The sequence below is a fragment of the Ahaetulla prasina genome, chromosome 3, assembly GCF_028640845.1.
Source record: "Ahaetulla prasina isolate Xishuangbanna chromosome 3, ASM2864084v1, whole genome shotgun sequence".
Lineage (NCBI taxonomy): Eukaryota > Metazoa > Chordata > Lepidosauria > Squamata > Colubridae > Ahaetulla > Ahaetulla prasina.
In genome coordinates this window covers 170,003,647-170,016,956 of record NC_080541.1, presented here as the reverse complement: position 1 = coordinate 170,016,956, position 13,310 = coordinate 170,003,647, and the positions used below count along the sequence as shown (strand labels likewise).

The window sequence follows — 13,310 nt, the reverse complement described above, 5'->3', positions numbered from 1 at the left end:
GCAGTTAGGCTATTGGCAGCAGCTGCAGGTTCCACACACACAGTGAAAAGAATTTAGTGGCAGGAAGATAGACCCAGAGAAAAGGAAGAGGTGCCCCCAGAAAATTTCTAAGCCTTCTTAGAAGTAATGATTGTGAATGAGGTGCTGGGTGCAGGCAAGTAGATTGGGTATTGTTCCAGAACCTTATCAGACCAGTTCTTTTCATGTTGGCTCAAGAACCACAGCTACACAGAATTGTCCAATTACAATTATCTCTTATTTTGTTTTTCAGTGCTATTACTAAGTATTATGTCCCATAGACTTGATGGGAAATCTGGGGATTGAAGAGCAGGAAGCTGTTGTGGCTAGAAGGATCTTTGCACAGCTTTGTATTGTGCACCAGTTGCATCCTTTCCTTAATCACGAGGCTCTATTCAGTTATTCACACCTTAGTCACCTCCAAATAGAGTACTGTAATGTCCTAAACATGGGGCAATCCTTGAACAAAATCCAGAAGTTCCTCTTGGTACAAAATGTGGCTGTGTGAGCAGTTATCCCTAGGTATCCCTAGAAGAGCACATTATGCCTCTGCTCCACGAGCTAAATAAATTACCAGTTCGCTTCTAGGTTAAATTCGAGGTGCTGTTTTTGACCTTTGAAGCCTTACATGGCATAGGACCAAGTGATATGAGAGTCCGTCTCTTGCTGCTTAGAGTAGATCACTTGAAGCCAGAATTATATTTTAATTATATAATGTGTTCTAGCAGTACAAACTGAATATATCATCAAATTTTATGGAACGTGCAATAAAGATCTGCATTACTTTTAGCTTTCTTTCAGACAAGAATTGGCTACATCTTTGCCCGCTTTGCATCCACTGATAGCTGTCCAGCAACCCTGTTTAGGGTGACCCAACCCTTTTTAGGATTATCTAGGCTATTTGCTGGATAAATTGGTAAATTAGGCTGAGGTTCTTGAGGCACCATCTGGTAATCTGGGATGAATCCGAGTCAGAGAAACCTGAGGAAGTGGATGGGATTCTCTGTGCTGTCAGCTGTGCTTAGCTCATTATCTGGATCTGGACCCTCCTGAGTTGTAAATGCAGCCAAGGAAGTGATCTGTGTGTGGATTCATGTTGTGACCACAGCCTCCTTAATGGAAAAGGTGGTACCATCTGTCCTGAAAGAGACTGTGGTGTATCCCTCTTTAACATGCCATTCTTGAACCCAATGGTTTTTAATGGCTATCATCCAGTAGCCAACCTTCCCTTTCTGGGAAAGGTGGTTGATCTACATTTGATGAAAACCCAGACAAAGGTGGTTTATTTACACACATTTCAGTTAGTTATTAGACTGGGATGATTTAGTAGTGAGACAGCTTTGGTCATGCTTATAGGTGACCTGTGGCAGAGACAGGATGGAGCTATTGCATTTGTCCTTGTGCTCCTTAATCTCAGTGACTTTCAATACCATTAACCACAGGTATTCTTCTCAGCTGGCTCCATGGGAATGGGGAACACCATTTTATGGTTGTTCTTTTCCTTTCCCCAATGCAATTCCATTGAGAGTTAGTTACTCTAATGTAATATATGTTTAGATTGGATTTGGCATTTTTATCCACTATCAAGGTCCTTGGGACAGCAACAGAAAACAAAATGCAAAAAAACTAAAGAAAAAGTGGCCCACCTGCAAGAAGATTGCACAGATTGGCTTCAAACTATGGCATGACAAACTAGAAGCAATGGTGCATTGGAATATCTGCAAGAAGTACCATTTGCCTTGAAAGCAGTAACTGGTGGGACCACAATGTGGACAAAGTAATAGAAAATGAAGAAGCTAAAGTGCCATGGTACTTTAGAATTCAAATATATAGTACTGTGCCACACACAGACTTAACAATTGATGATAAAAAAAAGACAAACAAGTTTTGCAGTACTTTGAGAAAGCAGAATAGTAGAAGAATTGGAAAAAAATCACAAAATACAAAGACCTGCAAATAGAGATAAAATAACTGTGGCCAAAAAAAGCAAAGATATAGTATTAGGTGCTTTGGGTGCAATTCCAAAACATGTTGAGCACCATTTTAACACTATTGGCATTGACAAAATTATCATCAGTCAATTATAAAAGGCAGCTTTACTTGGAACAGCCTACATCCTACAACAGTACCTTTGGTACTATTAAAAAACATTTCCCTATCTCAGGTTCCTATCTCAGGTCCTTAGGAAGGATTCAATAATTGGGGTAAAAATGCCAAATACAGTGCGTCAAACTCACTGCATCATGTTGCCATCACAGGACATTTTGTGACATTTTTCATTCATGGAGCTGGGGTGGGCATGGCCTGCTCATGACGCATCTGGCTTGCAGGATATCTGGCTGACTGTGCAACCAATAATAATTATTGTTTTCTAAGCCACCTAAGTTTTTCAAAATAAAACTATGATGTACCATATTTTTTGCAGTATAAGACGTTCCGGACCATAAGACACACCTAGCTTTTGGGGAGGAAAACAAGAAAAAAATACCTCTGCCTCCCAGCAATTTGCCACCTTGCAGCAAACAGCCTGGTCCACTTCAGTACAGCCTTATTTAGCACCAGCAGCTGACTGGCGGTTGGATTGGCCTCTTGGAATACCACCGATCAGCTGTTCCAGGCTGCAGGGATCATCACCACCCATTGCCACTTCCACATGCCCCATTTTCAGACTCTGTATGTCCCGCTTTTGGCCTCCACGTACCCCATTTTTCGCCTCCACCTGTCCCATTTTTGGCCTGTTCCAAGTGGCAAGGATTGCCACTGTTGCCTATTGCTGCCAAACGATGGTGGTGGCAATAGATGGCAGCAATCCCCGCTGCCTGGAACAAGCTGAAAATGGAACACGCAGAGGCTGAAAATGTGGTGCACGGAGGTAGCAATGGGTGGTGATTATCCCCGCAGCCTGGAAAAGTTGATCAGCAGTATTCCAGGAGGCCAATCCAACAACTAATCAGCTGCTCGTGCTAAATCAGGTTGCGCTGAAACTGACCAGGCTGTTTGCTGCAAGGAGGCAAATTGATGGGAGGCAGAGACGGAAGGGGTGGGGGCAGAGACGGAAGGGGTGGGGGTCTTCAACAACATTCGCTGTATAAGACGCACAGACATTTCCAACCACTTTTTTGGGGGGTGGGAAGTGCGTCTTATAGACCGAAAAATACGGTTGAATATAGATTATGCTTCTACTACAGCTTTCCTAATGCCTTTGTGTTGGTTCATAGGAAGAATATTACCAGCGTTTCCCTTGTGTAAAATTACTTGAACCTGCTAGATTTTAATAATTCTGTTGGTTCTACGGATTTACTATACCTCCTCTTGAGTTATGATTATAGTACATTTATTTCTGATTTAATTATGACTTGCTCTTCTTACAAACTGTATTTTCATGTTCTTGCTGTCACCCACTATTCTAATCACTTATAACTGAAATTAAATACTGAATACAGCAAAAACAGCTATGCAAACTTATAACTGAATATCCTGATTATAACTTAAAATGAAACAATTTTAGAATAGACTATATTTTTATATGTGATATAGCCACTTTAACTAGGGCTTTTTGCAGATAATACATTAGGTTAGCCAAAATAGTAACAGTTTTGGCGGTATATTTTTACATTGAGAGCCTTTCAGGAATTATGAATTAAAATTGGAAAGTGATAAAGATCTGGGTATTAAAACGACTTACAAACTACTGAGGAAGTCTGCTATGAAGTTTACTAGAAAAGAAATCATTGCCAAAAGGAAGGGAAAAAAAGGAGGGGAATTTTAGGCTAGCCAATGCAACTTCAAAAAAGCTGGTTCAGCGAATTAGGATCTCTGTTACCACAAAGCTATCTCAATACTTCTTTCTTTTTAAAACACCAGTGTACAAGATCTAGGTCATTCAATCCTTATTTTGTTACAATTTTTCTAAAATTATATAAAAGAATGTTAGCAGAGTTGATCTTCCTTTGCAAGAATTTTCTCCGTAAAGTGTTGATATATGATGTACTTCAGAAAGCATGCTTGTATCCTTTTGTAAGCCACCAGCTTCAACCAACTCTTAGCAGTTTACCTCATAAATCATACAATCAATACATTGAAATAAGCACAATAATATAATAAAAAACAGGCAACTAAAACAGAAACTCACAGTGCTACACAACCACGCTATTAGGCTCCAAATATCTTGCAAAAAAGCAGTTTTCAAGGTTTCTTAAATAAAAGGAACATTAACTATAACTTGAACCTGTTCCATAAGATGGGGGCCTATTATAGAAAAATCACATAACCCTGGAGTAATGTGGAGTAGTCTAACCTGACCACCAGAGGACAGGTGAGAAGTCAGTCTTGAAAGTACCTAGAAACCAAAGGATGCAAAGCTTTAGAAGTTGAGATTAGCACTGAACATGGCTCTTGGAAGCCTATTTGCAAGTAATTAAATGCTTGCAATGGTGGTATAATTTGGCTGGTTACCTCTCCCTTGCAGAATGATGTGCGTGTTATGTGCGTGTTATTTGTCTGAATAATTGGTTTTGCTACACTAACACAACTTATGTTTGCTCCAAAATGTCACTGATTCTAAACACAGTTCTTTACCTCAAACAGATGCTAATTTATTGTAGGTCAAGAAGCCACACCAGATTTTGAGCAGCATATCAGGGGCCAAAGTCATAAAATCGATGCAAGCACCTCCTCTTCTTTTTCCCTAATGTTTCAATTTTTATTTACTCTTCTCAAGCTTTACTTTTTCACATTTTATTTTAGTGGCAGCTTTTTGCTACTAACAATATCCCCTCTCCTAAAATGTAGCCCTGTAAAATTATTAGATGTCACATATTTAACTTGTATTGTTATTAATATTCAATACAACAAACTTATGAAACACTGGATTGCTAATTAAGTTAGGATGTGATCAAATGAAACAAAGTTTTTATCTTTAGAAAGACTGTAGCTGTTTGTCATTTATTTCAATTTCTTCAGAAACAAAAATGATTGCAGAAAATATATATTAAAATGTTAGAGCCCTTCTTTACCTGCAGTAATAATTCTGCTCTTACATAGTTTATTTATGTAAACCAATTTTTAATAAGACATTACTGAAGAGTGATGACTTTTCATGCTCCCAGCAGAACGAAAGGTAAGAATTAAATTAATGACATTTGCAATTTAGGTAACTAAGAGTTTCAGGCGACAACCCTCTGCAACATTCCTTTCTTGATACTTCAAGGAAGTCTAAGAGTAGACTGTATCACTGTAAATCTGAATCATCATTGAATATATTGCTCTGAAAATACAACCACCAGTAATATTTAACTCATAACCAATTTTCTAAAGTTTCTAATTTTGAAACTGATTTCCAAGTCTTTAGATAATATATAATGCTGTCATACGTGATTTTTCTCTTGTTCTAATGATGGTAGAGGACAGGAAGGCCTGGAGGAATGTTGTCCATGGGGTCGCGATGGGTTGGACACGACTTCGCAACTAACAACAACAAATATAAATATGCTTCACTTGCTTGATGGGCAATTACAAAATTGTAGTACAAAATCGAGAGCAGTTTTATACAGTTCAAAATATTTCCCCATCTTCTGTTATTTTTAGTTTTCTATCACTGCAATACAGTCAATGAACAAACGAAACATATTGTGAAATGCTAAAACATATATCAAGTTTCAGCATTTTACGTTAAATATGTAATCAAAATTGGAAAACAAAGTAATCTAATAATTCTTGACATCCTGCGATTTTTACAACTACATTTTCCCTTCAAGGGAATTTTCCCAGTTCAATTAAAAACATTTATATTTGTGCGTCTGCCAGGGCTTATTAATGAGAGTAATATAGATCACACATCACAATAATATTGTAAAAAGGGTAATGTGGAAAGAAATAATAGAGAGCAATCAATATATACAGCCAAATGTAACAAAGGCTGCTTGAACTTAACATTCTTTGACCTGAAGGATGAACCTCTGACCAATGGATGCAGTGAATTTAGGTGACATTGGGCTTGTTTTCAGGGTAAAGAGTATACTTCCAAAGAATTTTACTGGAGTTAGAGATTTATTTTCACCTTAATGAGTTTCAAAAGTAAATAAAGTTCCTAAATTGTGACATTCATATTCCCACGCAATATTCACACATAATAAAGTTTTAAGCACATAGCTATTTCAGGTGTATTAAACTATTGGTATACCCTAGCTCAGATGCACAGCTTTATCAGTCTTTTTACTGAATTCTCTTTCAATTCACATTCTATTTCCTTAAGACTTTCTGCTTTGAAGAGAATCATAGTTTACAGAGTTCTGAGATTCTGCAGTTATAATTAGTGAAAAACATTTTTTCGCTTTCAAAACAGAATTATGTCAAATATATACAACATGTTAGATAAATAGGTACTTGACTAGTTGTGACTCAGTATGCTTAAGTTTCTGGTTCCGCATTTTGTATGAACCCAGGGAGTTAGGTTACTTCTATAAACCAAAATTCACTTAACCATGAATTTGTGAGTTGCAGTTACTTTAAATTTCAATTCCTGCGAACTGACAATTGCGGCTGCTTTAGGTCTTCATATCACATTTAAACTTATATAATCCGTTAAACATAGGAGGGGGGGAAAAATATATAAGATGGTAGCCGATAGCACTATTTTTTTGCAACTTTATCTTTAGACTAGCCTCACTTCTGTTCATATATTCATTTCCTAATTTCATTCCCACTTCATCCACATAGTAAAGCTCCTTTGAGTTAAAATCAACTCCCGGTGGCAGCATCTGTGCAGTTTTCTTATAAACAAGTGTAGAAGTTTTTTTTCCCCCTTCAATTCAATTGGATCTGATTCTCCAACATTGCCTGGGCAAGTTTTCTTGGCAAAATTTTTCAGAAGTGGTTTGGTATTGTCTCCTTCCTAGGGGTAAGAGAAAGTGACAAGCCCCAAATCATCCAACTGGCTTTGTGCTTAAGGCCAGACTAGAACCAGTTTCCCAGATTTTAGCCTGATGTATCAACCACTAAGCCAGGGGTCTCCAAACTTGGCAACTTTCACTTATGGACTTCAACTCCCAAAATTCCCCAGCCAGCCATGGGAATTCTGGGAGCTGAAATCCACAAGTCTTAATATTGCCAAGCTTGGAGACCCCTGTACTAAACCCACTGTCTCTTAAGTTAGAGTACCAGTTTCAAATTTCATATGTTTGCTCCATGTGCTAGCACCTAATGATGAACACAGTGGAGCAGTGTTTCAAATAAACAATTCACCCTAACATCTAACTCATGTGATCTTTATTGCTTAAAACCACAGTAAGAGGATGGAGTATACATCTGATATACACCGAAGACTCCAAGAACTACAGATTCATGTAGTAATTAAGAACTTGCATTCTAAAAGTTAAGTGTCCATATATCAGCCACTCTGAAATGCATGATTCATTTCTATGCATATCAAGTAGGAATTCATATACTTGAATTTCAATTAGGAACACAATTTGGAATTTCCCCTCAGAAGCTCTATATTACCCAGTAGTATCTCGAATGATTATAATCAAAACAATTTTTAAAAAAACAAGTGTTTGTTCTTGCTTGCCATTAGATACAGAATCCTTGAAAAATAAGCTACTGTCCTCCAATTACAATTAGGAAGCCAAGTTTCCTCTTCCATTAATTTATTAAACATATCTCTGTTGTTTATGAGGTGCTTTCTGAGCCATGTATCTTAACATTTTCAACCCCAGAAATCATACCAAAAGCCCAAGTGGAAAAGAAATACATGGGCCTAAACACCAGTGTGCCTCTCCAAAGAAACTCAGAGGACTTGATAAGAACAGGTCACAAACTGAAAAGCAGTCACATGGACTATGAAGGAAATACAGCAATATCCAGTTGCCAGAAACGCCAATCCCTCTCCCTTCCCGTGGAAAAGCCCACGAAGACTCCGAAACTGCACACCATTGAAATACCCATTAAAATATTAATAATATCCCAGGCAGAGCACACGGGATACGGTTAACACCCATACAGTATCGATGCCGGAAAAGATAATAATAAGAAGAAAAATGAACGCCCACTTAGGAATTGTAGAGAGGAATCCCCTCTCCGACCCTTTAAGGAGCCGATGTTTTGAGGCGGCATGAAGCGCTTTTTTGGAAGGTCGGCTTCACTTCAAGCACCCGGGGAGGACGGGCCTGAAAGGGGGCAGAGGCGCGCCCCCACGGCACCGGCGAAGAGGGCGGCTCGCTCGGCTCTCCGACTACAAGCAGAGTTAGGTGGGGGAAGAGATGAGGAAGGCGAACGAGGGAAGAAACGACGAGGGCGAGCTACAGTGTGTTTGGGTGGGGGGACCCAGAGCGGGAAAGAGAAAAAGATGCCGCACGTCGCGCCCAAAGATGCAAAGAATTAACGCTCCAAGTGGGGGGAGGGAAGCGTAAGAGAAACGTGCGAACGGGGAAAGAGCCGGGCGGAAGCTCTTCCACCAGCAGCCCGGAGGGGGAGCGGGAGACGCGAAGGTGGAAAGAGCTCGAAGAGAAGCAGCGGACGACGACGTTGCGAGGCGGCGATTCTGCGCCAGCGCTTGGGAAACGAGACCCCACCCCCCCACCCCGCTCTTCGCGAGAGGAGGCCAGCTCAGCGCCTGCCTTGCAGCCGCCGCCTTCTGCTCCCCCCCCCCGAGATGAGCCCCCCCCCTCGCGCATCACAGCGCTTTTCCCTCACCAGGAAAAGCCCCTACCTGGGTCAGGGAGAAATGAGTGGCCATGCTGCTTCCATCATGCACAGCGCCGAGCTGAAAGGAGAAGCCCACTCGAAGACACCCACGGCGAGGCCCCGGCCGCCCGAGCAAAGCGCTTGCCAGGCTCAGCCCTCGTTCGTTCCAACTTCAGCAACTTCCCCGAGCTAAGCCCGGCCTGGCCCCGCCCTCTCGCTACGCGACAAATCCCGGAGACTCGGATTTCCCCGAAAGTCCGTCTGGATCGGAGCCACCGCTCCGTCCCTGAATTCGGCCTTATGAACGTTATTAACGCGACGTGTTTCTCCGGGCCGGATTATTCGGAACGGCTCCAGTTAGAGCGGCAACCGTAAATACCTGGCCTGGTTTTCAAAGGACGGGGTGCACTAAAAAAATTTTTTTTTGCTTTCGTTGGGCGCGTTAGGATGAACTCAAGATGACCCGAGAGAGTCTAGGAGTTATTCAGGGTAAATCCCACAGCCTTCGATGGCATTCTCAAACCGAGTAAACATGGAAAGGATAGTCTCTTTAGTGTCCAAACCATTTCCTGACAATTAAAAGAATATTAAACTGGCCTGTCATCCTTAGATCCATTCTTTTCAAACTATTTTAGGGCATTTGTGAATTATGCTTCTGTTGTGGCTGACAGAAAGCCCTTTGTCCATCTTCACTATAATAAGGACAGTGCGGATCTATGCGTATATATTCAAAACTAAATTCAGTTTCAGGGGGCTGATCGTCATCCTTCTTGAATCAGCGCATTGTGTTTTTTTTAAGTGAAGGCCTGCAGAAGCAATTTAAAATAATGGACCTGAGAAAAAGTACTCAGAGATGTTCAGAAGTGGTGTTAGATTCCCTCAGATGTGTCCCTATTTTTAATCTCTGAATTCTGAAAAGTATGACTTTCTGTAAATAGGTATGAGATATATCTACAAATTACTCAATTCCTCCTGAGGAGCTCCATTAAAACAAATGGAAATTGTAGCAGAGACAACCAGACAATATATTTTACAATATATTTTACAATTTTACAATATATTTGTAAAATATATTTGCCGTAGAGCTACTCAACTTTCATCAAAAGAGTGTACAACTTTACTTATTTACCTATAAAATTTTCAATTAATATACAACTGTCAAAATTCACATAATGTGTTATGACAACAATAAAAGTACCTTGAAATAATCCTATTGCATAATGATCAATAGACATGCCAGATTAATGTTACGATATTTCAGTAAGCATAAGAAGTTGAGATTTGCCTTTTTATAGTTTATTCCAAACAGTTTCTTATCCACTTTTATTCCTATTAAAAACCAATGTTTTCTTTACAGATTAATAATGATTAATGACTTTTAAAATCAATTTTAAGCATTTGTGCAAATCCAGCTATTCAATGAACCATGATTATGCAAGTCATAATTAACAATGTTCGAATTCAATTACACAGGTAGTCCTCACTTAATGATGGCAATTATGACATGAATTTCCATTGCTAAGCAATATGGTTGTCAAGAGCAATGTCATGTGACCACTATGGTTAGCAACATCAGTTATGGCAATCCCCAGTTACTGTCATTAAGTAAATCACTGCAGGTTGTTAAGTGAAGACCTCAGTGATCACGGATTTTGATTTCTTGCTGGCTTCCCCGTTGACTTTGCTTGGGGGAAATTGGTAGGGAAGGTTGGAAATCATGATTATGTGACTATAAGATAATGTCATGGTCAGAAATCTGGATCACTTGTCAAGTGCCTGGATCATGGTCACATGACCATAGGCACTGATGGAACTTTGAGCACTAGCTGTAAGTTCAACTCATTCAGTGCTGTAACAAGTTTGAACAGTTGTTGAACAAGTGGTTATTAAACAAGGACTGCCTATATTATAAAGAAGAGCTATATTAAACTATCCATTACTGTAAATAAATTATAGTGGTGCCTTGAATGAGTCTTTATTTAATAGAATGCCATAAGCTGTGTGTTGAGTAGACTGAGAAGTTAAAAAATATTCTAGAAGACAATTGCATACACTACTCTGTAATTTTACTAAGAAAACTAGATAGATGCAAGTTGAACTTCAGTTAGAAGTTAAACTCAACTTGAGGGCACCTTTATAATTATATGATGGATTTGGTTAGTAATGGAACTTCTTGTTGAAATAATGGTCTTTCAGTATAACACAAAAAAGAGACCCTTTTATCATTGCTCATTGAGAAGCAACGAGGTTGGTTATTTTAATGAATAACTATAAGTAGTATATGCTCTGTTTTGGGATAATGAGAAAGAAGGGATAGAGTACAAGCAATCTGACCAACCATTGAAATTGGATGATTTTTCTAGAAAGAAAAAAGATCATTAAGCTTGCAACAAGTCAAAATCATTAATGGATGCAATCATTAATAGGAAATAGCTAGGATCAAAGAAAGTGTTATAGCCTGGAAAAATTGCGCTAGAAGCTGTGTTTGCTGCCCCCCCCCTTAACTGTTCATTGCTGGCTTATGTGTTTTCTATCAAATTTAAGTGATGCAGCTACAGAGTAGAGCCATCTGAGCTTCAAATTTGTAAACCACTCAACAACTTGATCTTTAGGGAACTAATTGAAGCATATTGAGATCCCAAGGCTTATGCTGCTCAGGGATTTCAATTTGTCACCTGGCAATGTTAAGTCTGGGATGACTCAGGAGTTCATCTCCTCCTTGGCAACCATGGGTTTGTCTCAAGTCATCCTGCGCCTGATGCATATTGGAGGTCTCACATTTCCTCAGGGCAACTGAGATGTGATCTGATTTTGGAGGACATAATAATCGCTTTCTTGATTCTTTTCAACTTATTGGTGTCTTGGTTTTCTGAGGAAGTCCAGGAAATGAAGTGTGTGAAGAGATGCCTAGAGTGTGTAGGAGGAAAATGAAGAGTGAATCCGACTGAGGAAGATTAAGAACCCACATTAGAGAATACATCAGCCTGATAATAAGGGCAGCATTTTTTTTCTGCTTTTACTGTTTTTCTGTACCATTTTGGGCAACCCTCTACTCCCTTTTGGGAGGGATGGGCCATAGGACCTGAGGACCATAGGACCATTCTCATGTTGTGAGAAATATTTGTGCCATCTGGCAGATAAAGTTGTTCATATCAGCTCAAAGTTGGACTCTTAACTGTTCAGTTCCTGTGGAGATGCCTGGAAGAAGGCCTTGTAGAGGTAGTCCTTTACTTACAGCTATTCATTTAGCAACTGTTTGAAGTTATAAAGGAGTGGCAAAAGTGATTTATGACTGGTCCACACAAAGTTGTAAAGTCAGTTGCAACTCTTTTAACATGATACCCTTTTGGACAGCTTCAAGAATCTTGTGGGTACAAACAAATTTAATAAATAAGTAAGTTAAGTAAGTAATTTGAAGTGGAAGGCACTATTTTATGGTAGTTCTCTGTTTTTCTGTACCCAATTTTATATTGGCAACCAGATAGATCTGTCAAAGGCCTTCTTGATTACAATTGTGGTTACAGCTGTGTCCTGCTCTTTGAACAGAAGCTATGAATCTAGGACTTCCAAACTCTGCACTTCCTTCTGGATAGTGCAATCCTATCCAGAATCAACAATAGAATATGCAGCTCAAAATACCGTTACCTCCAAAATCCACTTGGCTTACTAGAGTTCAGTCTACTGAGTATTCTCTTTTGCATCCAGACTGATAATGTCCAGACATGAAGACAGAACTTTGATGGCATTGCTTGTTGATTTAAAGTTAAGATATGCCAACTGATGACTTCACATAAATGTTTTTAAATAGGAGTGAGAAGGCATCTTACGAATGCCTAGGTTTAGATCTCCCCCCACCCCCAATAACTGGAACTGGCCATAAAGAGAAGAAAACTACCACAATGCTGTCATTCCACTCCAAATGTTTATCGAGATTGTCAATCATCCAGGTCATGGTTGTCCCAAAGATGTTTTTCCAAAGGCTTTCTTGTTTTTTTAATGTTTCATTTCTCATCCAAGAAGTTCATTTCTGACTGGTTAGGTCAAATCCAGCCTTTTAACTTGACATCAGACATTTATTGGTAGGCAGTGCAGCATATGGAGAATCCTATTCAGCAATGCTGGCATTCTGACTGTCACATTTTGTACAAACTATAGATTCTATCTAGATTATCATCAGAGATAGCCCAATATAGAGCATACTACAATAGTCTCAAGAATGTGTGATGAATGCATGAATCAGTGTATCAGCAGAATTTCATAGTTCATGGGGGTTACAATTAGTGGATCCACATAAACTGGGCAAAGCTCCTGCAACCATAGTTTGCTGTTCTAGTAGGACCCATAAATCCAGAAGCGCCTGTAAATTGCAGATCTGCTTCTTCAGTGGGAATGTAGTCCTGTCCAGAGAAATTGCTGGGGCTGTCAATAAATCAATATATATTTATATCAATATAAAACAATAACTTTTTCTTGTTGGGATTTAACCAGTTTGTACTATGCTTGGTAGCACAAAGCTGCTGAGAAGTCCAATAGCAGTTCTAATAGAAGTGGGGCAAATTCTCATCTTCTAGGCCCTAGTCATCTACCCTAGTGATCAATGAGTATTTTCA

The 13,310-nt window shown here is 39.4% G+C and overlaps 1 protein-coding gene across 2 annotated transcripts in view; it reads right to left on the bottom strand.

The window, feature by feature from the left end:
- EPS15 (epidermal growth factor receptor pathway substrate 15) overlaps window positions 1-9,034 on the bottom strand; it is a 64,304-nt gene extending 55,270 nt beyond the window's left edge. Inside the window, exon 1 of one of the 2 annotated variants that reach the window (XM_058178016.1) lies at window positions 8,726-9,034. In XM_058178016.1, coding sequence (XP_058033999.1) covers window positions 8,726-8,752 — 27 coding nt within the window. In that variant the 5' untranslated portion in view covers window positions 8,753-9,034. The remainder of the gene's footprint in view (window positions 1-8,725) is intronic. The other variant, XM_058178015.1, reaches the window with a different exon arrangement.
- Window positions 9,035-13,310: the final 4,276 nt, after the last annotated feature.